Source organism: Triturus cristatus, chromosome 4_1, assembly GCF_964204655.1.
Source record: "Triturus cristatus chromosome 4_1, aTriCri1.1, whole genome shotgun sequence".
NCBI lineage: Eukaryota > Metazoa > Chordata > Amphibia > Caudata > Salamandridae > Triturus > Triturus cristatus.
This window is the reverse complement of record NC_140585.1, coordinates 923701862-923725408: the sequence shown is the minus strand read 5'-3', so window position 1 is coordinate 923725408 and position 23547 is coordinate 923701862. Positions and strand designations below refer to the sequence as shown.

Below are 23547 nucleotides of genomic sequence, written 5' to 3'. Positions count from 1 at the left end.
TAGGAAACCACAAATGAAGCACATTGTGTTAATTCTGAAGTGTGTTGGTAACAAATACTTTAATATGACCAAAACAAATGAATACACCGGATGATGCCATTTCTACGCATTATCATTTGTGTGCTGTATAGTTTTATTAGTAAAACTCTGTCTGTGCAAATGTAATTGTCATTTCAATGACCGGAAACCAGCATCCTAGGACCCGGTATCTGGGTATAACCCTTCATCAGCCAGGAGAGCTTGAATCCAGTGTCACAGCGAGCACGGGACCCACGTCTGGACATCCCCTTACCTTTTGGCGTGACAGATGCAAAAAGAGTGGACATTTCCGTCCCACTTGGGGTGACAAATGCTAAAAGAACAATTGATGGACGGAATGCTGAACAATGTCAAACACTCACCCCCAATACATAGATCTGGGCCTAATCCATCGAATTGGCTTGGCAGTTTGAGCTGGACTGTTCCCATGGGGATCAGGGTCAAGACTGATTTGCATATGGCTGGGTCCAAACTGGAAAGGGCGGTGAGAAAAGAAATCGATGGATTAAGGCCCAGATCGCTGTACTGGGGGTGAATGTTTAACATTTTTCAGCATTCCGTCCATCAGTTGTTCTTTTTGCATTTCTGCCACCCACGGCACTCACGAGCAACAAAAGTGAATGGTGTTTAAAGTTCTAAAACATACATTCCTGTCTTTTGTGACCTTTCCACTGATTTAGGAACATGATCTGCATATTGGCATCAGCTTTTTAGCACCCAAAACTTGGTGCTAAAGATTTAATTGTACATTATTTTCATAGAGTTCCATATTAGAGAAGTCTACAAGCAGCTCATGTAAATATATCTATCTTCTTGTTTGCCTGTCTGTCTAACTTTATATCAATATACCTACTTGTCTCCTCAGTTAACCATGGTATCAGTTGGCTTTTCTCTTTGTTTTTTCCCCAGTCATTTTCTCTCTCTGATTTTTTTGCTGGTGGCTCTGTTTATCTGGCATTCTATCTATCCACTTATTAACATCAATTTTTTGCATGTTGTTTCTTATCTCAACCTGTCAGTCAGTTTACCTATTGGTCTGTGTAAGCTTTATTTTTGTGTGCCACTGTCCTTTTCTGTCTACTTCTTATTCTTTTTGTATATTCTTGTGTTTAATTATCTGAATGTTCATCATCCATCAACTCAATCCTTCATTGACCAATCCATCCGTCTATCCATCTACCCAACTCTCTTGCTCCCTCTCCTTCTAGCCCATCGTCTGTCTCTCTGCCTGTCTCCCTATCTGTATATCTCTCTTTAGTCCTGTTCACCAAGCATTTTCGTGGAGTTGGTGTGTATCACTCCAGACTTAGACACCCCTTACTCAAGATTTGTAAGAACAAGACCTGCTTATTCATGGAAATGCTCTGTGGATCAGGTTCTTTGTCACTATAGCTACCTGTATGTCAGTCTTTTTTTCACACAACCATAATCAATCCTTGATTATCTATCACTCTCTCGCTCTCATAACTCATGGCTTTTCTATGTGTAGATGTGTCCCTTTCTTGTGTCTTTTTCTCACAGTTTTTCGTTATGTCAATTGTGATTTCTTGTTTTTGGGTGTGGAGTGTCCTCATCCGCAATGGAAGGAAATAATATTTTTCTTTCGATCCTTTTCTGTTGGGACAAACCCTCGTCATTTCAATATTCATTTTTACTTTATTAGTAATTTGTGATTTAAAGGCATAATATTTCTCTTGTGTGACATTTTCTAGTGACATTAACTGAAAGTGATCGATTATTTCATTCCCATTCTGAAACCTTTAACAGAGAACACTGATTTGGTCATGGAAAACGAGTAACCACAATAACGAGCACCGCCAATGGCGGTTGGTCTAGCCTCTATTGAGGTTTTGTGGGTGTGGGGTATCGAGGATGGGCGAGTTGATGAGTTCACAAATGAGCCAGTGAGTGGAGGCAGGGGTCTTGCATCCACAGTCCGTCATCCATGCACTTGCTCACCGACCCTTGCATTTATGCTTTCACCCATTGGTTAACTCTTGCTCTCACCACTCGCTCCTCTATGTTGTCACAGACTCAAATCCAGCAATCAGTGGAGACACATTTTCCTTTATAGGCCTGGTCTCCATGTCTTCTAGTTTGGGAACAAGCAGCAGGTACCACTGACGGGTTAAATGTACTGTTTCCATGCAATCATACGGTTCTTGCAATTCACTGGACTGTTTGTACTATGCAGTGGGAGGTGCTTTTTAAAACGATGCAATGGGGGGGCATGGCTTATCCGCCCACAAGGTGGCCGCATCTTTTTGAAGCTCCGCGGTTCGACGGATACTGAGGCTCTTCTTTGGTAGCACTCCGCTTCATTTTCCATCATGAAGCAGGTTATTTGATGCATGTACTCCAGGGACACAGGTATCTTTTGTTTGGAACCTCTTCAAGCCGCGTCTGTTCCATTCTGCTCCCGCGTCGCGATCTCCTCAGGAGCCGCAGACACACAATCGCCATTTTGTCTTTGGTGTTATTCAGACGCGTACCCTGCAAAATGCAGTGGTCCCATAAACAGAACTTTCGAAGGTAAACAAAATCCTTTTTAAGGCATTATATTTGTCCTGGCCAGTCCCAATAATGTATTGTGCTACATAATATCGCCGACTGCTCTTGTTCATTTGTTTTTCACTGGTTTTCCCTCTCTGGTGATATTTACCTGGGGTCCAACTTTTATGAAATCTCAAAACCTATTGCTCCTACGATAATTTCTTCACTCACTGCAAACGAGGTCCTGTGGTCGCCTGCTGTGATTTCATTGGAGGTCTTTCCTACTCCTTCCCTACAGTCGTCGCTCTGCTACTCAACGGCCTTCTGCTCACAAGCTCATTTGGTTCTCTTAGCAATTTACACACTTGTATATGGAGCCCGCCCTTGCTCCTGGTCAAAGGAACATAACCACCAACATGTCTTCTGTCCACAAAGACCCCACTACCACCTCAAAACAACAGAAGAAAGAGCCTAACTCCCCTACAAAGTCCCCATTACCTTTATCCCTAGAGGATCTTATGGAAGAAATAAAGCTCATGAATCCAGTTGTTATTGATACAAATGCCACTTTTCAACGAATGGTGGAGAAATGGTCCAATTTGGAATCCAGAGTGTCGACGGTGGCGCAGCGGATCAGTGATGTCCAAGATGTCTCCTCCAAGGTCAACGCCATGTCTAAAGAAATTGTTCTCCTTAAACAACAGACTGAGCACGGGGAAAAACCGAAACAGAGAAACAACCTCTGAATTTATAGCATCCCTGAAGGGCCAGAAGGCTCTGACATGTTGGGCCCGATTCACAGAACTAACTTAAGACAAAATCCTAAACTTACTACCATTTTGGTATTCACAGAAGGCACCTACGCATTTTGGTATTCACAGAAGGCACTTACTCATTTCGGTATTCACAGAAGTTAGGAGTCCTAACTATAGGACTCCTAAATGCCTTCTGTGAATACCGAAAGTCTTAAAATTAGGATTTTTCTCAGTTTAGTAGTAGTAAAGTTAGGACTCCTTACTTTAGGACTCCTAAATGCCTTCTGGGAATACCGAAAGCCTTAAAATTAGGATTTTGCTCAGTTTAGTAGTAGTATAGTTAGGACTCCTAACTTTAGGACTCCTAAATGCCTTCTGTGAATACCGAAAGCCTTAAAATTAGGATTTTTCTCAGTTTAGTAGTAGTAAAGTTAGGAGTCCTAACTTTAGGACTCCTAAACTGAGAAAAATCCTAATTTTAAGACTTTCGGTATTCACAGAAGGCATTTAGGAGTCCTAAAGTTAGGACTCCTAACTTCTGTGAATACCGAAATGAGTAAGTGTCTTCTGTGAATACCAAAATGAGTAAGTGCCTTCTGTGAATACAAAAATGGTAGTAAGTTTAGGATTTTGTCTTAAGTTAGTTCTGTGAATCGGGCCCGTTGTCTTTTCTTAAGGTGCATATCACTAAAATTGTCGGTCTCAAGGAAGACACTAACCTTAATCTATAGCGTGCTCACCGCTTAGGCCCTAAATCTGGGGGACCATTGCCCTCATCATCGACCAGTTGCCCTAGAGGGTTAATTGTCCTTTTTCTGCAATATACTGACCGTTTAATGGTTCTGTAAGTGGCTAAGCAACGAAAACAAATGCTGTGGTCAGACCAGAAAATATTTTTCTCTCTGGATGTGGCTCGTGCGACCATTGCCCGACGTAAAGAGTTTTTTTTTCCGCCCTGCTCAACGTTCCATGAACGCCAGATACGGTCTTGGGCATCCATGTTTTTTCAAGGTCATATACAAAGAAAGGGCTTTCTCATTTGACTTCCCAGATGATTTAAGGCAGTTCATTGCCCGTCACAAAGGAGAAGAGATGGAATTTGGGAAAACCTGAATTTTCTTTTTCTATTATGTTACTGCTCTTGTTCTCTTAACAATATGTTTTACTTTTCAGGGAATGCTGTTATTGTTGTTAATCTCATGTTTAATCTGACATTTATTGTATATCTGTCCATTTTTCAGGTTGATTCGTCACTAACTTCGTCTTTTATTTTTTTAGTTTTTTTTTCCCTACAGATGTTTGTCTGTACAGATTTCCCCCTTAATGTGTCCATTCCCTTGCTCCTCCTTCCTAATCCTAGTGTTTATAGTTCTTCGTCTTCTGTTGGCAAGTGTTACTCCAGTCATTGGTTTTGCCTGTTGCTCTTTTCATCTCCTCTTGTACCTGGTTTAGCTCCCTGTTGTTCCTGTTCCTATTTTCTTTCTCTTTTATCTCATTTAACTGCCGTTTCTAACCTTATGTATATCCTCGCCCTATTTTTGGTCTCTGTTGCAATTTTTTAATTTGTCAATTTGTTGGCCGTCTTCCCTTTCACGCTTCCTCGCCTCTCCACGTTATTCTTCTTACTCTTGTTGTATACGTTCTCACTATTGACTGAAGCGTCCCAGCTTTCTGTCAACTTCTCTTCCTACCTTAAGTTCACTGTTGTTTCCTTTCCTCCTCCTTTTTTACTATTTTTTTCAGATTTCTCCGCTACCTTTTCCTTTTCTGCTCTGCAGTCTTTTTTCATTCTCTTCTTCTCCCTTTTTTCTGCTCCACCTTTCCTCAATATATTTTTCTTTTTTACCCTCTCCAAGGTGGATATCCTGTACCTCTTTTTATTGAATAACCTTTTCTAAGATGGTTCAGTTTTGTTTCCACAGCAAATTCTCATTGTTATCAATTTCAGATTGCTCATGGTCATTTCTAATGCTTTTTCTCTTACCTTATGACTGTTAAGGTACGTATTGTGTCCTGGAACGTGAAGGGTTTATATAACCTGATTAAGAAACAAAGAGTGCTTACCCATTTATCTCGATTACAATGTAAGATTGCAATGTCACAGGAAACTCATCTTACTGTCAGTGATATTAATTCTTTTAAACATTGGGTGGGTCATGTTTTTTGCTCTCGTGCCAAATAGAGAAAGAATGGGGTGGTGATACTATTTCATAAATCTTTATCTCTAACGACCAAAAAGGAAGAGAGAGATGCTGAAGTTAGATGGCTTCTCCTACACCGTGTTATTAATGGCTCTCCCTTGTCACTTAATGTTTATGGACCTACTGGTCTTGATGTTCAGTTTTGGCATTCCTTGTCACATGTTCTACACTGCTGCTCTAACCCGAACCTTCTTGTTAATGGTGACTTTAATCAGATCATGGGCCCATTCACAGACAGAAAATCTCTATCAAGGTATATCCCTAACAAAATGCAATAAAACGTTTTAAACACTAGTCGGTCTAGGGGTTTGGCAGATACTTGAAGGATCTGTAATCCTGATAGTTTGGAATTCACCCTTTATTCCCCTACACATAATTCCAGTTCCAGAATTTATTACATTTTTGTGACGCCTCAGTTACTAACCAACTTAATTCACGCTGACATTGGTTCTATTCTTGTGTCTGATCATGCCCCGGTTTTTATTTATTTAGATCTCCCGTCTAGATCACGTAGGTGGCGCTTTAATAACTTTTTACTCAAGGACCCCACTTTTGTGTAACATTTTAAAACCTTTTTACTGGAGTTCTTTCATACCAATAACACTTCAGACATGCCACTTCACGTTGTTTGGGATGCATTTAAGGCGACGTCCAAAGGCTTTATTATTATGTCACCGTTAAAAGGAAAAAGTCACTTAAGGAGTCTTCATCTCTATTATCTTCTATTAAGCAACTTGAACATGCGTATTATACTACCAATAGTGATGACACCCTCAAACAACTAATCCATGCTAATTAAATTTCAACAAGAAATTGACTGACGAGGCCTCCGGGGTATTATTAGAGATCAATTCTAAATTTTACAGCGGACGCGACAGAGCAGGAAATTGCTGGCGCATTATTTGAAAGTTAAATCACAAAAATCCAGAATAACTAATATTATAGATGACAAGGGCATTAACCATCTTAAAGTCGAAAATATATTACACTGCTTTACGGATTTTTATAAAACTTTATTTACCCCTGAATTTTCCCTTCAGACTCTGCTCTAGATTTGTTTTTTTGGCTCGCTTCCTCCCCGCTCTTCCCTCTCTCCTTATTGTTCATTCCTTGACAAAGATATATCTATCTCTGAGATTAAGGCTGCTTTAGCCCAATTACCTAAAGACAAAGTTACCTGCCCTGATGGCTTTACAGCCAAATTTTACTCTTGTTTTTCACAAATTCTACTTCCTCATCTCCTTTCTCTTTTCCAGTATTTCTTTCTCCGCAAGGAAGCTCATAGCACTTTTTTGGAGGCAATGATTTGTTTGATTCCAAAAAAAGATAAAGACCCCTCTTCCTGTGCTAATTATCGTCCCATATATTTGATAAACCTGGACTGCAAGGTCTTTGCTGAAGTGTTAGCTCTTCGTCTTAATCAAGTGATCCCTGATCTAATAGGCATTGAGCAATCCGGGTTTGTTTAGGGTAGAACACTAGCGGACAATTCTAGAACCTTTTATAAACACATTACATCTTGCCTCTAAGAGCTCTACTCCACTTTGCTGCTATCAATCTTGATGCTGAAAAAGCCTTTGATCGCCTTCATTGGCTTTTCATGATGCAAGCCCTTAAATGGCATGGATTCGGCGCTGTCATTTTGTCTTTTATAAATCTGCTTTATTCCTCTCCTATGACTTCTGTTTTTGTTAACGGATCTCAATCATCTTACTTCACCCTTCAAAGGGGCACCTGTCAGGGATGTCCTCTTTCTCCTTTACTGTTTATTCTATCTCTTGAACCCTTTCTTCATACCTTATTTCATTCTCCCTTATTCCGGGGGTTTTGTCACAAAACCTCTGAAATCAAGTTCACAGCTTATGCTGATGACATTTTGTTATATGTTTCTGATCCCCAAGTTTCACTACCGGCTTTTAACGGTCTGTTATTTTCATACTCTACCATATCCGGTTATAAGATAAACTTTACAAAGTCAGAACAACTTCCTTTAACCAAATATTGTTTAAAATATATGTTTACTGACCAGGATTTTAAATGGAATTCTAGTTACATCACCTGCCTGGGTGTTAAATACTCTTCCTTAATTGCTAAAACAGTCCAACTCAATTTAGACGATGTCCTCTCTAAAGTTTTCCATATGTCAGAGAAATGGTCACCTCTATACCTATCATGGTGGGGTAGGCTGGACACTATTAAGATGAAGATTCCCCGTGAAGATTCCATTAAAATTCTTCAAATATCTTTATAGTGTTTTGAGTATTTTTTTATGGATTAAACGGAAGGCTCGTATTTCTCTGTCTTCACTATCGGCACCTAAGGATAAGGTTGGTGTCAATTTTCCAAATTTTAGACAATACCATTCTTTTTTAAATTGCCAATTATTATCTCATCTTTCCCTATCTGAGGATACTCCTTCAACGGTTTGGCGTACTTTAGAGGACTCTTTGATTCAACCTTTTCCTTTTTCATCACTCACTAATTTCCCACGCCCTCCCTGTTCCTTTAAATCTCCCCTTATCTCACAATCTATATTGGTTATTTATACGACCCTCACCAAATCTCTTTCACCTTTGCAGATTTTTCTTGATTCTTCCATTTGGCATATTAGTTCCATTAAACTCTCTAATCTTACCCTTTTTTTTTAAAGATTGGGTCAACAAGGGGATAGTCCAAGTGAAGCATTTGTTTTATGGAATGCACCCTCTATCCCCCAGTGAGCTTCAGTCTAAATACGGATTGTCCACCACACCCCTCCTTAAATATGAATCTTTGAAATCGATCCTTACTCATCAAGTCTCCACTCTAACTCTTCCTCTCTTCGGATTCCTTAGTAGAGTCGGTGCCCACTTCTTCCTCTCTTTTTTGGCCTTCCATATTTATAAATATCTTCATTATTCTCTCCCCAATCGCCCTAAGAGTAAAGTTGAACTTTTATGGGAGTCGGATTTGCAGCAAACTTTCTCCATACATACTTGGAATTGTATTTGGTCCCGATTACATCGCACTTCCTGTAATGCCAGCACTACTCAGACTCTATATTACTTTTACAATACGCTGTATTTAACTCCAGTATCTATATTTCTAAATACACGCATGGTTCACCGCTTGCTTGTTGGACCTGCTCAACTACTCCTGGCACAAACCTACATTCTTATTTTTATGTCCAAACATCACCTCTTTCTGAATTAAAATTTGTAAAACTATTTCCTCTGTATGCTCTATTAGTTTTCCATTTGAAATTAACTCTATATTTTTAGGAAGTACTTTTCCAGTTTGGTTTGGTGCTCGTAAAATCGGATTGTTTGCGAATTTGTTAGTGTCCATTGCCTTTCAAGTTATTACCACTAATTGGAAAGATCCCACTAAAGTTACTTTTAACGGTTGGTGGAACCTTCTCTGTCATCATCATAGGTTGGATAGAGTATTTGTCTCTTCATACACACCAACTTCTCAGAAAAGAGGCCTTTTGGTCTCCACCCACCAATTATTTATTCTCTCGTTCAATACAGTTCCAGGACAGTTTTTCAACCACCATGAGCTCTTCAGTTTTTATCTTCATTTATTTGTATACATTAGGTTATTTTATTGTCATCATTGCATTGTCTGCAACTTTATTGTGGTAATATCTGAATTCAATATGGATTAACATTGTTATAGTGCTGAACTTTCTTTCTTATGTTCGTTCCTTTTTCCCCTCTTTCTTTCTCTTGTTTTTTTGTTTTTTTTAAATTTATAAAACAAAAAATACTGTTTCATTAAGGTATCTATTTAGAATATTACTACTCTCTACCTGTTATCTATCAATACTACTGTGTCATTGCATAATGGTTTGTTTTGTCTTCTTATATCGTGCATTATGTTTCTCGTTGTTTATTTATAACTTATGATGTAAGTTGTACCTTGTTTCTTATACTTAAATAAAGCTCTCTTAAACTTAAAACGAGGCAATACATCAGTGTCTCTCTCTTTTCTCTTGACTAGATACTCTTAAAGTTATAATGGGGAAGCGTAGGGGAAAGGGTAGATAGGCTGTTGGCAGATTGAACCATAAACCGGTAGGAAACAGAGACTTGCAAGTATAGCTCAGCAAGTTAAGTGCTCACTGTTGAGTTCTGTTATTTACAGGTCTTAGCTCGGTCAGCCTAGCCTTTCAGCCTTCTAGGGTTAGTAAAATGGGTGGTATTTTAAAATGTGCAATAATTGTGTATACAAGTTGTTGTATGTGCTTTGGATAAAAGCGTTTTATAGCTGAGAGATTAGTATCATTTTATATCGAAGGGTTGTTGAAGGGATACATTGCTCTGTTTCGTTTAATGTAGGCTGCATATATCAGAATGTAAACCCCCTCGCATAACCGGTGCGACAGCAGCTGAAGCGTCCTTTTCCCACTGCAACATCCATATCAGGGAATAACGCACCCCTACTGCTGCCGCTTTCACGTAGAACGTAATGTCAAAGTAAAACTGTGACCCTGACAGTCTCAATCTTGTCTGTATTCTCAACAGGACGGTCTAAGATGTCAACGATGATCCATCAGCGCGGTCACAGGGCTCTGCAGCTAACTCTGGCAGTCCTCAAACCGGATGCGGTGGCACACCCTCTCATAGCAGAGGTGAGTAGTGTACAGTGAACAACTGGTCCATTCTTCCACATCGACACCCCGTCTACATGTTTTAGGTCTGTCTGCCTTATTTATAGTTACTTCATGCCAACAAAAAATAGCAAACAATAAATTACTAGGTAAAGGGGCTTGGGTCATTCCTGTTCACCCATTGGTCTATCTGTTTAGTTTGCATTCATATGTTGCTTCTGATAACCACAGCACATACCATGGGGCACTTCAGGTACCGACACATGAACTTGTATTGTAGTGACAGCATTTTTCCTGCTTACATATGCAAATCTGCCTAAAAGGAAGTTCACTTGAATGCTATAGCTTTTTGGGTCGCGCTTCTTTTAATTCTTTACTTTTTTGTAGTCAACCTCACGTATTAGGTCTTCCGGTTAAAGCAATTCAAAATCTTATCTTTGCAAAAATAAGGATTATCTTTTCTTGCGATGGCATTAAAACTAAGAAGGCTTCTTTAACTGTTATAAGGATACCTGACTGCTAGGAAGCATTCACACTGTTCTGTTAAAGTTATATGTGATGTTGCATTCATTTTTAAATGTAAAATATGTATTACAAGCATATGGCCTTCACATTTAGGTGATGGCATGATTTTTTCTCCTATGGCATATGCTTGCATTAAAAAAACAGCATGTGAGGGTCTGACCATTTGGCTTTGCCAACGTTTATTTACTATTGTGTTTTTTATTTAGTAAATCTCCCTTTAAAACTCAGGCAATGCGTCAACTATCCTCATCTCTCCTGGCATGCATAGGCCTAGTTCCTTCTGAGCTGACTGTCAATGCTTTCACCTATGAGATGTGTAACTGGTGTAGAAATAATACTTACAAGAACTTTGCTCTATCAATATCTTTTCCGCCCAGGACTGTCCTAGAGCCCTCGTTCTTGGAGTTTTGTGGCAGCCTCATTTCAGATCAGAAACGTATTTGAGAGAGCACTGCCAAAAGGAGCTTCATTGTTGATCAGTAGACTCTCATCAATGCCGCCAGCAGAAAAGGCTAATTACCAGTCACTACCTCTTGATGAGATGCCCATTGTTGGAACCTCCGGCTGACGAGTCTCCTCTAAGAGACCACCAACAGGGAATTCCTCTTTATTAGAGAGTATTTGATTAACACCACTGTTGGAAAGAGGATTATTAGTAGGGGCAAATGTATATCTGCCACTGGCAATAAGGTCACTAACACAGTATAGGCTCAGAATAGGTCTTAGAAAATTATTTCTATGCTCAACCCTTGGTAGCTCGGCTGCGAGCAGGACGGCTTAACTTCAAAGACAGGTATGTAAAGAATTAAAAAACACAATTTCAGTGAATAATTAGGACACAATACAAATTAAAAATCCAACACCAATTCATAAAAATAGGACATATTTTTATCTTTAAAATGACACCAAAACGACAAAAATCCAATGTAGGGAAACGGAGATATGAATTCAATTTTTTTTATCACTTTCTAGCTCATAGAAACCTATAGCGCCTTATCGGGACAGCTGGTCCTGATAGATCGGGTCAAAGTTCTGGCCGACCGCGATGGAGCCCTGGGCAGCTGCACCTAGCGGTAGGTGTGGGTCAAAGTTTTTACCTTCGGACTTAGAAACATTTCTTTTTCATTTATTTGTTTTATTGGTGCAAAATTACATACAGCCGTACGATCCGGAGTCACTTGACCCGTTGCTCTTGCCACACACGTACATAAATTCATTACAACTAGGGGTGGGCGGAATTTGCGTAATCGCGTTACGCAAATCTCCGCGAAACGGTAAAAATTCTCCGCGAACACGCAGAAATTCCGCGAACACGCGGAATTGCTTGTTCGCGATACTTTTTGCCTGTTCGCGATCGCTGTTTGCGTGCTCGGGGTGAAATATCTCGCGAACACGCATATTGAGAACGCGAACAAGCAAAAAAATTCGCGAAGTCGCGGAACGCAGATTTTTGGGCAATTTCGCGTTCTCCGCGGAACGCGAAATTACCCAAATTCCGCAAATTCCGCGAACGGAACGGAATTTACCGCCCAGGCCTAATTACAACTCATAAACACAGCATGACAGTTGCTATGAGACATAAAACAGTGTCCCCAAGTATGGTGGTTGATCCTCGTCCTGTGAGGTATCTACAGTTGGCGCAGTACATATCCCCCCTCTGAATGCGTTCCATTTTCCCCACAACCGTTCCCATTTTTTGGGACACCTCCTATTGATATACACCGCTTTTTCTGCCACCATGGCCAGATCCATGTCTGCACTCCATTCTTGAATCGTGGGAGCGTATCGCGCCCCCCACAATCTAGCTATGTTTCGCTTCGGCACCATCATGCCCAGCGTCGCCCATATTTGTCCAGTGGTATTCAGGTCTGTGGCCTCCCAAATGTTCAATAAGCAGCGTTTAGGTTCCGGGGGTACAGGGGCGACGCTGAGTCGAGTTATTAATGACATAGCCTCCGCCCAGTACGTCGCTACCGCGGGGCATTCCCACATTGTGTGAAAAAACAGCCCTATTGCTCAACACTGTCTGAGGCAATGTGGACTGTCAGTCTTGCCTATCCTGCATAGTGTCGGTCATGTGTAGTATATCCTATGGAGTACTTTCAATTGCTCTAGTCCGTCTCATCCAAATCCCCTACATCTGTTTGCCATTTTTCCCGGATAGGTTGCATGGAATCAGGATGGTTGTTTATTATCTTTCGGTAGGTGAGGGACATGGCTTTTTTGGTCATATAATCGGTGAGTAGCCTATCCTCCAGAGTGGAGGCTTCAGGAAGCTTGGTGTCTGGGGGGATAGTCACCTCACGGGCGTGTTTAATTTGAAGATAACGGAAGTGTTCTGTGGGTGCCATCGTGTATTGCTCTTGAAGATGAGTGAACGAGAGTACCTTTCCCTTGCGCCAAAGATCGCCAATTGTGGATATTCCTATATCATCCCAGTGGTTGAAACCTTTGGTGTTGCGCAGCGTACTTAATGCTCTCGTATTCCAAAAGGGTGTTTCCTGCGTGAGTACATTCCGCCACCCCATCTACCTTTGCACTATATGCCAGAGTTGGATTGTGTGTCTGGTAGGGCCTAGTAGGGTCAGTTTATAGTTAGTGTTGTATAGTGCACGGTTCAGCTTTTCTGGGCCCAGGAGCAACCAGTCTAGGCCGAAGGCCGGTTCTGCCTGTGGCTTGTATATGACTACCACCGTGGCCATTCTTTGGTCCTTAGGAAGTTCTTCCAATTCTAGGCTTGTGTTATACATGTTCAGTAGGTGGGGGGCAAGTGCCGTCACGTTTTGCTTATAGAGTTCTATCAGAATACCATTCAGTCCCAGGGCCTTCCCCGACTGTATCAGGGCTCGACAAATCCACTCGCCCGCTCGCATATGCTATTTTTAGGTCCTACTCGCCCTTTCTGGCGAGTAGGAAAACAAACTAACTTTTATCCTCTGTCTTTAAAAACTGAGCAAATGTGACAAGTTAACAAGATTTAAAGGCATTTTTATTGCTCACAAAGCTAATGAGCAATAAAGATGCCTTTAAATCTTGTTAACTTGTCACATTTGCTCCGCTTTCAGAGACGGAGGTCAAGTAGGGTGAAGTTAGGTCTAGGAGATTTTTGAAGGTACTAGACCTGCAGGACTAGTACCATTTTTCAGATTTTTCGAGCCCTGTGTATGTTCCCTATTGCTATCGTTAGCTCATCGGTAGTGCAGTCCAATACCGACATATCGTCGTCTGTGAGCCTTGGGAGACGTATGTCGCAGAGAAATGCAGCTGCATCTTCCTGCTGGATTTTGGTTGAGGGGGTATAGATGTCAGTGTAGTGAGTTGCCAGGGAGTCGGGGTTCTGTGATCATTCCTCCCTGAGGGTCCCGAAGTTCCGCGATCCAGCAACTTGCTCATTCTTGTTTATCGAGCCACGCTAGAACTTTGCTCGCCTTGTCTCCCGTTTCATAAATTGTGTGGAGCGTGGTCGTCAGTCTAGTTTTGGCATCGTGCCATAAGTACTCCTTGTAGTCCCGTTTTTTTTTTAGATTGAGTCGGCGCGTGTTGGAGCCTGAGGGATCCCGCGAGTGTTTTGCTTCTAGGTCGTGTAAGTCCGGTTCAAGTGTTGATACCTGTATGGCCTTTTCGCTCTTGTGGTTTGTAATGAGGGATATAGCCTGTCCCTTAAGGACAGTTTTGTATGCTTCCCATAGGGAAAGGGGAGAGGTGACTAAGGACTCGTTTTCAGTAAAATAGTGCTTTGTGGTAGTAGTGAGACCTTTCCTGATCTTTGGGTTTTTATGCCTGGATTTATAGAGACGAGACGCAGCTGGGTAAAAGTGATGCGCATGTAGTTGTATTGGTGAATGTTCTGATATCCCTCGTGGGAGACGGGTCATACCCGTAAAGTTCCCTACAAAATCTGCTGATGTCAGTTTATAATCAATGTTTGAGAGACTATTGTGTACACCCGAATGGTATGTATATTGTTGTGTGTGCGGGTATTGTGAGCGCCACACGTCGACCAGACCGACCAATCGTGTCGAGGAAATCAGCCAGGGGAGAGTGCGTTTGGTGCTGTTGTCTGTGGGGTGTCCTATCTAGCATGTCGTTGAGGGTGGCATTGAGGTCACCATCAAGTATAAGGTCTCCCTCTGGAAGCTGGAGCAGGAATGCGCTCAGAGCAGGGAGTGCCAATGAGTGGAGTGCGGGGTGTAAGTATACGGTCATAATGTTCAAAGCAAGTCCTTCCCATTGACATGACATGGCCGCGAAACGGCCTTGATCGTCTGCGTACGTGTGCTTAATGATCAGTGGGCATTGTGTTTTTAACCAGGATTCCAACCCCGCGGGAGCCAGAGGAGAATTCTGAGTGGACTATGAATTTAAAGCCCCACTTGTCTAGGGCCTTACAGGTCGTCCCTACCAAGTGGGTTTCTTGAAGAAAAACTACTGATGGCGCCTTACGCTTAAGGTATTGTAATACCAGTCCCCTCTTCACCTTGTCGCCAAGGCCATTGACGTTCCAGGAGATCAAGGGAAGGTGTAGTGGTTGTTGAGATAGAGGAACTGACATATTAGGGTGGGTGATCATACGTGACACTGGGGTCTGTAGGGGAAGAGTACATGTGTTGACTACCAAGCAGCGGTTGGGTACAAATGTAATAAGGGTGCACCATAACCCTTAACTTTGAACAAAGAAACAACAAACTTAAAATATTACTACTAAACATTCGCCCCTCCCTGCCTCCCTGCATGACGGTGTGAGAACTTCCCGCCTCCCCAACTTTACAGAGTTCCTAGAACCCATTTTCCTGTAACTTCGTAAGGTGGGGTGAAACCACCCCGGTACCTCCTCAAATTTACCCCAACATTATATACGTTATCTGAGCTGTTGTCCAGGAATCTTCGGAGACGAGCATCAGTTTCATAATGTCTCTCAGTCATCATAGAGGGTCCACTCGAGGGTGTCTCTAGGCGGAGCTGTAGAGCCCCTGTCTACGCACAAGCCATCCTGCGGTCGCAATGTTCCGTGGTTCGTAGTGCACGGTTGTCCTGAGTCGCTTGGACGTGTCATGGTTGCCAGATGTGTGCAATGGGTTATGATTGAGTGGGTGTTCCTCCGAAGGGAGGTTACTTTCCTTTGGTCATTGTTCATCGTCGGGCGTCTCGGTCAATAAGGTTGCGTCCCTTTGTTCCGCTGTGGATGTGCGTCCTGGTTGTTGGTTACGATCGCGGCTCATTCCACTGGAGTTTGCGGCTCGTTGCCAGCTCTCGAGCCAGTCATGTGCATCCTTAGGGTTTATAAAGAACCATGTTTTCCCGTTTGCTATGACTCTCAACTTAGAGGGGAACATCATGGAGTATTTGATCTCACAGGCTTGAAGTTCTTTCTTCACTGCCAAAAAAGTACGTCTTTGTCTGGCGACTGTGGCCGTATAATCTGGAAAGAAGGAAATAGTACTGTGTTCATACTTGACAGGAGGGGCCGCCTGCAGGATGAGATATCGATCTCGGAAGTTAAAGATGCGAGCTAATATGTGTCTGGGAGGTGCTCCCGGCTTGGGCCTGCCGCCAGGAACACGATGAGCCCTCTCGACTGAAAAATAGTTAGAGAGTCCTCGAGGCTGGAGGTTGTTCTGAATTAAGTCCTCTACAAACAGGTCCATGGTTGACGCCCCTGTTCCCTCCAGCACTCCTACGATTTGTATGTTGTTGCGCCGTGAGCGGCCTTCATAAATCGTCTAGCTTCGCAGCCGTAAATTTGTGCTCCGGCTCCAGGTGTAGCATTTGTTGCTTGAGGGTTGCAGTGTCTTCACCAAGAGCGACCGTCGTTGTTTTCGACCTTTCACCCTCGTGTTCAGTTTTCAGCTGCCTGCCTGTGCGTGAGGTCCACGCACACGGCCTTTCGGGTCTCCAACCACCGGGGCTGCGCACTGCATGATGGCTCACCGAGACTATATTCCAATGGGCTGTGTCTGTAGTCGCAGGTGCCCCACTGATCCCGTCAGTCAATGTCTTCACACGGTGTCCTCCATGCAGGGGCAGGGACCTGGAAGGTGTTTACAATGGGGGCTGCGGCGGTGATGTGTTCCCAGCCGCCGCTCCCTTATAAAGAGTGTTCTACTGCTGCGGGGTCACTCACTGCCCGTAGGTCTACTGCATTGGGCTGAACTGTGCGTGCAATGCAGGAGGGGCCGCTGTATAATGCCACAAGCATGGTCCTCCGAGCCCCTGCTCACACCACAGGGGAGGCCGCTGTTTATTGTCCCAGGTGCAATCCTCCGAGCTCCAGAGGACCAGCGTGAGCAGGACTGCACACCGCCAGCGGTATGGCAGCCTCAGGGAGGCCAAGACATGAAGGGGCGAGGCGGCTCTGATCTCAACGCGGTGCAGGGCACTGTAAATTCGCCTTGCGTAGCCTCCGCAACCGCCGATCCTCGCCCGCTGACTGGTTAATGCGCGCCTCTTCCGAACAGCGCCCCCCTGGCACCAGAGTGAGGTCACAGCCCGAAGGAAGGGCACCGGCGCTCAGGGGGTCCAACGGGGGCACGGAATTTTCATCGGATCAAGCCTGCAGGATGGTGACAGTCCTCAGTGCAGCGGCTCCACTTTCATGAGTCTAGACGCAGAGAGAGATTCCAGTGCTCGCTCGCCGGGTCACCCAATCACTCGAGACCCCGGCTACAGCGTGGCAGGTAGGCCTCAGTTTTGTAGCACGATTTATCTTAGTACATCTGCAGCCGCTGTGCATCCCAGCCGGGTCGAGGGGTGCCGGTCTTCCTCAGGGAGCATGGGATGGCACAGGAACGTGATTAGGGCACGGATAATTGAGGCGGATGGTCTGGGAATCTGGCGGAGGTCCGGAGCTCCTCTAGGCTGCGGCCATGTTCGTCGGCTGCAGGCCACGCTCCCCCTAGAAACATTTCTGAAGCTTTTTCTCACAAGGTCTCTCGAAGCTCTCAGCCAGTCCGGATTCGGTGAGGGTTCGCCGGATTGCCTTGCGACGAACTCCCGGTCAAACTTATGGAAGTCCGACCTCCGGAGCATTCCAGCGGCGCAAACCAAGGATCTTGGCCGACACACGGTTGAAGGCTGGCGGCTTGACTTTCGCGGTTGCTCCCGGTCACCTTTTCTTCGTTCGCACTAAAAACTTTACGGAACTTTTTCTCGCAGGGTCCCTTGATGCTCTTAACCAGGCCTTATTTGGTGAGGATTCACTGGCCTTGGATTTCGATTACTCTCGGTCAAACTCTGTAAGTAGGACCTAGGGAGCTTGTCAGCGGGGTCAAACTTGGATGGCAGGCTGACCCACGGTTAAAGGCAGGCGGCTTGGCTGGCCAGGTTGAGTCGGTCCCCTTATGGAGCTTTTTTTCCAAAGTTCTCCAAACTTCTGGAACTTCTTCCTAAAATTCCCCAAAGGGTCCCAAAGTGCCTCAAACTCACTCAAAGATGGTCCTTGAAAGTTGAGGACTTCAGTTTCCAGAATCCACTTGGACAAAACCCTTACAAATCCACTGATAGTTCTCTAGGTTGAGGATCTTTGGTGGTGATATTCCAGGTGAGCTCTGTTAACCTTTAGCTTGCAGGGAGTCTACTCTTTAGTCCTTTTACGGCAAGGTAATCCAAAGGCTGTAGTTTCAGATGGTTTAGAAGCTGCAGTCTTCTGAGTGCAGGCCTTAGGAAATGCACATCAAACTTCCAGCCTGGCCCGTCTTGCTTTCTTAACTTTCAAGCAGCAGATCTGAGGGGCTCTGCCTTTCCCAGATACTTATTCCAATTTCTCTGGGTCAAGCAGGAAGTCACACCTGTCCAGTGGACTGTAGGGTATCACCCAAAGATCTGACCACTTCCTGCAGCACTATTTTGTGCACCAATTCTTCCAAATTCATAATGGCTGATTTCCAGCAGGGAGAGAAGAGCTGACTAAACACACCCCTAGGATGGCTAATCTCCACAGCCTCTCCCCCTTGCCATCTGCTCATTCCTTCCTTAATCCTAGCATCTGGCTGAGGGTCAAAAGAGTGGAGTTGTAAATGACACTGATGTCTTCCCCTTCCCTTGAAGTCCATTGTTTACAACTTCTCCCCCTGCTTTGGCAGTCTTGTGCAACAGGACACTGCCCTCCTAGTACAGCTGGTCAACCCCAGGGGCTCTTTATCGCCTCTTCGAAGAAGCCTGGCAAATCCACTTAACTCTGATCAATCAGGACAGGCCCCAAGAAGGCTGAATCTGGGCTTATAAACAAAGTCTTATAACTTCTTGAATGTACATTGTAGGAGAAATTCAACAATATAATATTGTTGGATTTATTAATACCATTTTAGGAAGACTTTGAATGGTATTTATAGCCTTTTTCTATCAAGAGTTATTAGTTAATAACTTCTTGCCATGTTAACCTATGTGGCATGGGATTTACAATGGGAAAAATGACTTGGGAAATTTTTTCCAGCACCAGGGCTTATAAAAACTTATTTTATAAGTACTCTACATATATCTACAGCACCCCCGCCCCAGGAACACCCAGGGGGGACTTTAGGGGTTCTGAATATGTAAAAATATTGCAGATCCTCCCTCCACAGTGCTCCTACCACCAAAGTCGATTTTGGGCAGCGCTCAATCACAATGTGGGGAGAAAAATGTGCCATTTCACTTAACCCAGGGCATATAAAACTCATTTTAGAAGGGTCCTCCTTATAAATACCTGATCCCCCACCCTTGCGACACATAGGGGAGACCCTGTGGGTACCTAATATGCCCAAATATTGTAGGTCAACCATTTTTAAGTGCCCCAAAAACCAAAGTCGAGTTTGGCCACAATTTACTTTTTAAAAGCAGTCCTGCAACACCGGGCTACTTTTAAACTGACCTCAAGCTTCAGCAGTGCACACATACAAGTGCAGAAAGGGCTGCTGGCCTCTAAACTGCCATGCCCTATTATATACAAGGGACTGATAGATAGTTTCAGTCCTTCTGCCCTATTATGTACCAGGGCCTTTTAAGGTAGGTCATGCCAATCACAGGGGTACCCCAACCCACAGTGTACCCTAGTGTATGTAGGTGTTTTCACTGTATTCTAAATGTGTCTCTTGAAGCATAGCACTGGCCCTGGGCAGGCAGAGTCCAGGGCCAGTCAGAGTCAGTTACCACCAGTGCCAGTCAACAAAAAGTTGGGGGGTGCCCAGGGCAGGATGACTTTCTAACAGCCACACTCTACATGCCTAACTCCTTCTCATCACTACCCACACCTGAGGATCATTCATCTGCTCAATGAAAACTAAGATATGTGCACTCCTTCATAAATGAGGCAAAATAAAGATCACTCTGAGCCACATTGCAAATGCTCTCAGTAACCCTCATGGGGTCGGTAAGAGACCCCATCTAAAAAAGTTACCAAGGCTCAGTTTTGGCTCCTTCCCTCTTCACCATACCACTTATGCTATCATAATGGTAAGGATGATACTGCAATATGTTCCCCCCCCCCCCCCCCCCACCCCCCCCAGCAAGTACAATATTTATGCACATTTTCGACCAACCTTTCCCTTCCACAGAGCCAAGACCAATGCTTAATTTGAGCCTGTGGTTGCCCGTGGGGAGCACCAGCACTAATTTTTGGGAGCCAGCACTTATTTTTCCAATATCAGATATCTACCAAGTGCATGAGAGGGAAAAAACACACAGATTGGAAAGATGGAGGAGGAAAAAGATGAAAGCATGAACCTGCAAGTGTGAGAAAAGGGGGAAGGGAGCATCTGATAGTGGATTAAAGACTACTGAATTCGGTATTTGGTGCTCCAACATTTAATTACAGCGGTCGTTGGCTTCAGAGCAAAGCTTCAGGCTTTAGCACTCTTTCTTTCACAAACTAAGTACTGGCCAAAACACTGATCTCCAGAAAAATCAAGAAATGTTACTATTCATCAGTCTACTCATAGATCATTAATTTGCTAAAATGCTAAATGTATAACCTCTCTAGGCATATTCATATTCTGTACCAACATGCATATTGCATATGTTCTCTTGCCCCAGGTGTTCTACTTACTCATTCATAAAAGTGGTCCTGAATATCAGGAGAACAAGGAGGCCATGCTTTGTCTCATTGAGTTGCTGTGGCCTGGCATTCTTTGCCTTTGGAGTTTAGAGCCACTGACAATGTTTTAACATTATGGAGAAAATTGAAGACATGCACTTCTGAGCATTAGCAGCCTTTTTGCTCGGCTGTGACAGATACACTGTAGATCTCTGATCTCTAATCTCAGCTCCAGGACATCTATGGGCAGTCATGCACTTTATAAAATAAGTAAATCAATAATTATACTATTGTCTCTAAACATGTTGCCTAGTTCTCAAAACCAAAGCCCTATGCAACCTAGCGATCCTAGTATGTAACACTTTTTCCACACAAAGCCTCTTGAAAACCTTTTTTTAATGCGTCCTTATTCACAACTTATGCTCGGCCATTCCTGACCTCATGTATTACGCTCTGTAACCTCTCAATGCAGTACAGGCTCTGGTCTTTAAGTCTTCTGGAACGTCTCAACTGCAGCTCACTTCTCTCTGACCTGCTTTCACTATCGTCCTTTCCCACACTGAAGACTAGTCTCTAAGCTCCTCTCCTCCTACAAAAACAATATTGACTAACACATTCTGGCCCTCGCCTTCCCTTTTGAGAACATCTACACTGTAACTATGTATGCCTGGTAAATGTGTGTATTCTCTTGTTATAGTTTGTGAGAAATTGGGTTACTGGTTGACTGGGGTGTGAGCCCTGGTCAAGCAGCCACCAGAATCCTTGTCTGGGTAAGGCACATGCAAACCCCAATTAACCTGTACTCAACTCCCTGGTAGCTTGACACATACCCGCCAGGCTTAACTTAGAGGCAATGTGTAAAGTATTTGTGCTGCAACACACCTAACAGTAAAACAGTCAAAACCCCCACATAAAAAGATCCCACACTAAGTTAGAAAAATGGAGGAAAGTTTCATTAAAGAAACAAGACCAAAACGACAGAAACTGTAATCAGTAGAACCAGACTTATGAATTTTAAAAGAATAAAGTGTAAAATAGCAACTAAAAGCACAAAGCACTAATCACGGCTATCTGTTCGCGCTGGACCGGGTCAAAGTCAAAAGCTGAGGCCGACAGCAATGGAGCGCGGTTCAAATACAGTCCCAGATTATTCCAGCTGAAGTTTTACCTTCTCAGGTTTTGTGCCAAGAATGCAGTTTGCATTAGAGAGGGTCGGGGGGGCAAGGAGAGCCTCGCAGGAAGTTTTTGGCGTGGCACAAAGATCAGGCCAGGCTTTGCGGGCGGGTGGACTTGTGCTTCACGTTGGCAGTCCCCCACATGCTGTCGATGCTGCTGTATGGAGAGAAAGGCTGGCGGAAGCTTGTGCTGGATTTTGGTGCGAGCAGCGCAGTCTCGGTGCGAACAGACACGTTTGCAGTCACAAAGATTCCAAAAGCTTAATTTAAGAGCCTGTGAGCAACACCAAGGGTCCAGGATCTGAGAGGCAAAACTTGGGGGGGTCAGGAACTCACTGCAGGCGGGTCCATGAGCTTTTTGGGAAGCCTTTTAGGTCCCTGAGGCTCAGATCAGGAGGCCAGAAGACTAGCCTTTGGAGTCACTGTGGGGTCCTGGATTGAAGATGAAGTTGCAGGTCTAGTTCTTCTTCCCCAGTCAGGAGGGCAGCAGGTCAGCACAGCAGTATAGTATTACCTTTAGAACAGCAGTCCAGCAGAGTGGTAGTCCCGGTAGAAGCACAGCAGTTCTGGCAGAGTATCCACTGGTCCAGAAGTGTACTGAAGAGATGGTATCTGAGGTCCAATTGTTATACCCAGTTTTTTTTTTTTTTTAAAGTGAGGGATAAGCTTCTAGAGGTTTCCCTTTGAAGTCCTAAGGCACCCTGCCTTTCCTGTCCTGGCTCTAGACTAACTACAGGATGTATGCAGCCCTTTGTGTGGAGGCAGGACACAGCCAATTCATGCGTAAGTGGCGATGTGCCCAGCTCCCCTCTCTTATCCTGCCAGTGATTGCCCATCCAGGCACACATAAGCTCTCTATTGTGTTTGGCTGTCTAGGAGGAATGCACATTGCTCAACTGTTAGCAACACCCGGGCATGTGACCCAGGTACAGACTACAGGCTGTAAATGGCTAAGGCAGGATAATGGCATAGTACTTAATGTCTACTTACGTCCCTATCCCCTCCAGATGGGCTTATCGATTTTGGGTGCCCTACATGCTCTTTTATACTCTCTTCCCCCTTCGGCCCACAGAATTATAGGCGCTGATTTTAATTGTCATTTCGAACCCCTCCTTGGGATCCCTTCAGTGACCTCGGATGAGGATGAAAATTGTAAAATCCCCGACTGTATTATGCACCCGGAAAAACGCTTATTGCCTCTGGCCCTTGAGATTAATAAGCTAGTTATTTTACATTCTCTGAGGGCCTGTAACGGCAGACTTCTTCCCGATGTCCCGGGTTAACATACCTTTAATAGACCTGGGAATCGTTGAACAATTGATTATATTTTGGTGAATGTGGAATTCTGGAGCTACCTGGGAGCCTTCTCTGTTATCCCTAGGGTCGACAGTGACCATAACTTACTGTCACTAGAGTTAGCAAACAATATCGGGGGTCGTAGTGTTTTTAGGGTTCCAGTATTAACAAGCAGTGTGAATTTGGTTTTAGCGGCAGGTGGTAGACGCATCAGGTGGGCAAAAATTGCGACAGAAGAGGCTAAGTTAGCGGAATTATACCGCCACGTTGCCTGTTCTCTAGCAGAGGTCTCCCACCTTCTGAGTCTCAATGGAGATTTCTTCCAGCATTACCTCCCGGGCCTGCAGTCTATACACAATAAACTCCTTAGCACTATGGCTGGTTATTTCTATAGCACCACCACACAGAGGCCAAGGATAATCAAGAACGACCACTGGTATAACAAAAGTTGTAGGTTGGCCAA

At 43.9% G+C, this 23547-nt stretch overlaps 1 protein-coding gene across 3 annotated transcripts in view; it reads left to right on the top strand.

Moving 5' to 3' along the window:
- NME6 (NME/NM23 nucleoside diphosphate kinase 6) overlaps positions 1-23547 on the top strand; it is a 136984-nt gene that overhangs the window by 24135 nt on the left and 89302 nt on the right. For all 3 annotated transcript variants that reach the window (XM_085653770.1, XM_085653769.1, XM_085653768.1), the window contains one exon: positions 9997-10103. In XM_085653770.1, the coding sequence (XP_085509896.1) occupies positions 10008-10103 (96 nt within the window). In that variant the 5' untranslated portion in view covers positions 9997-10007. The remainder of the gene's footprint in view (positions 1-9996; positions 10104-23547) is intronic.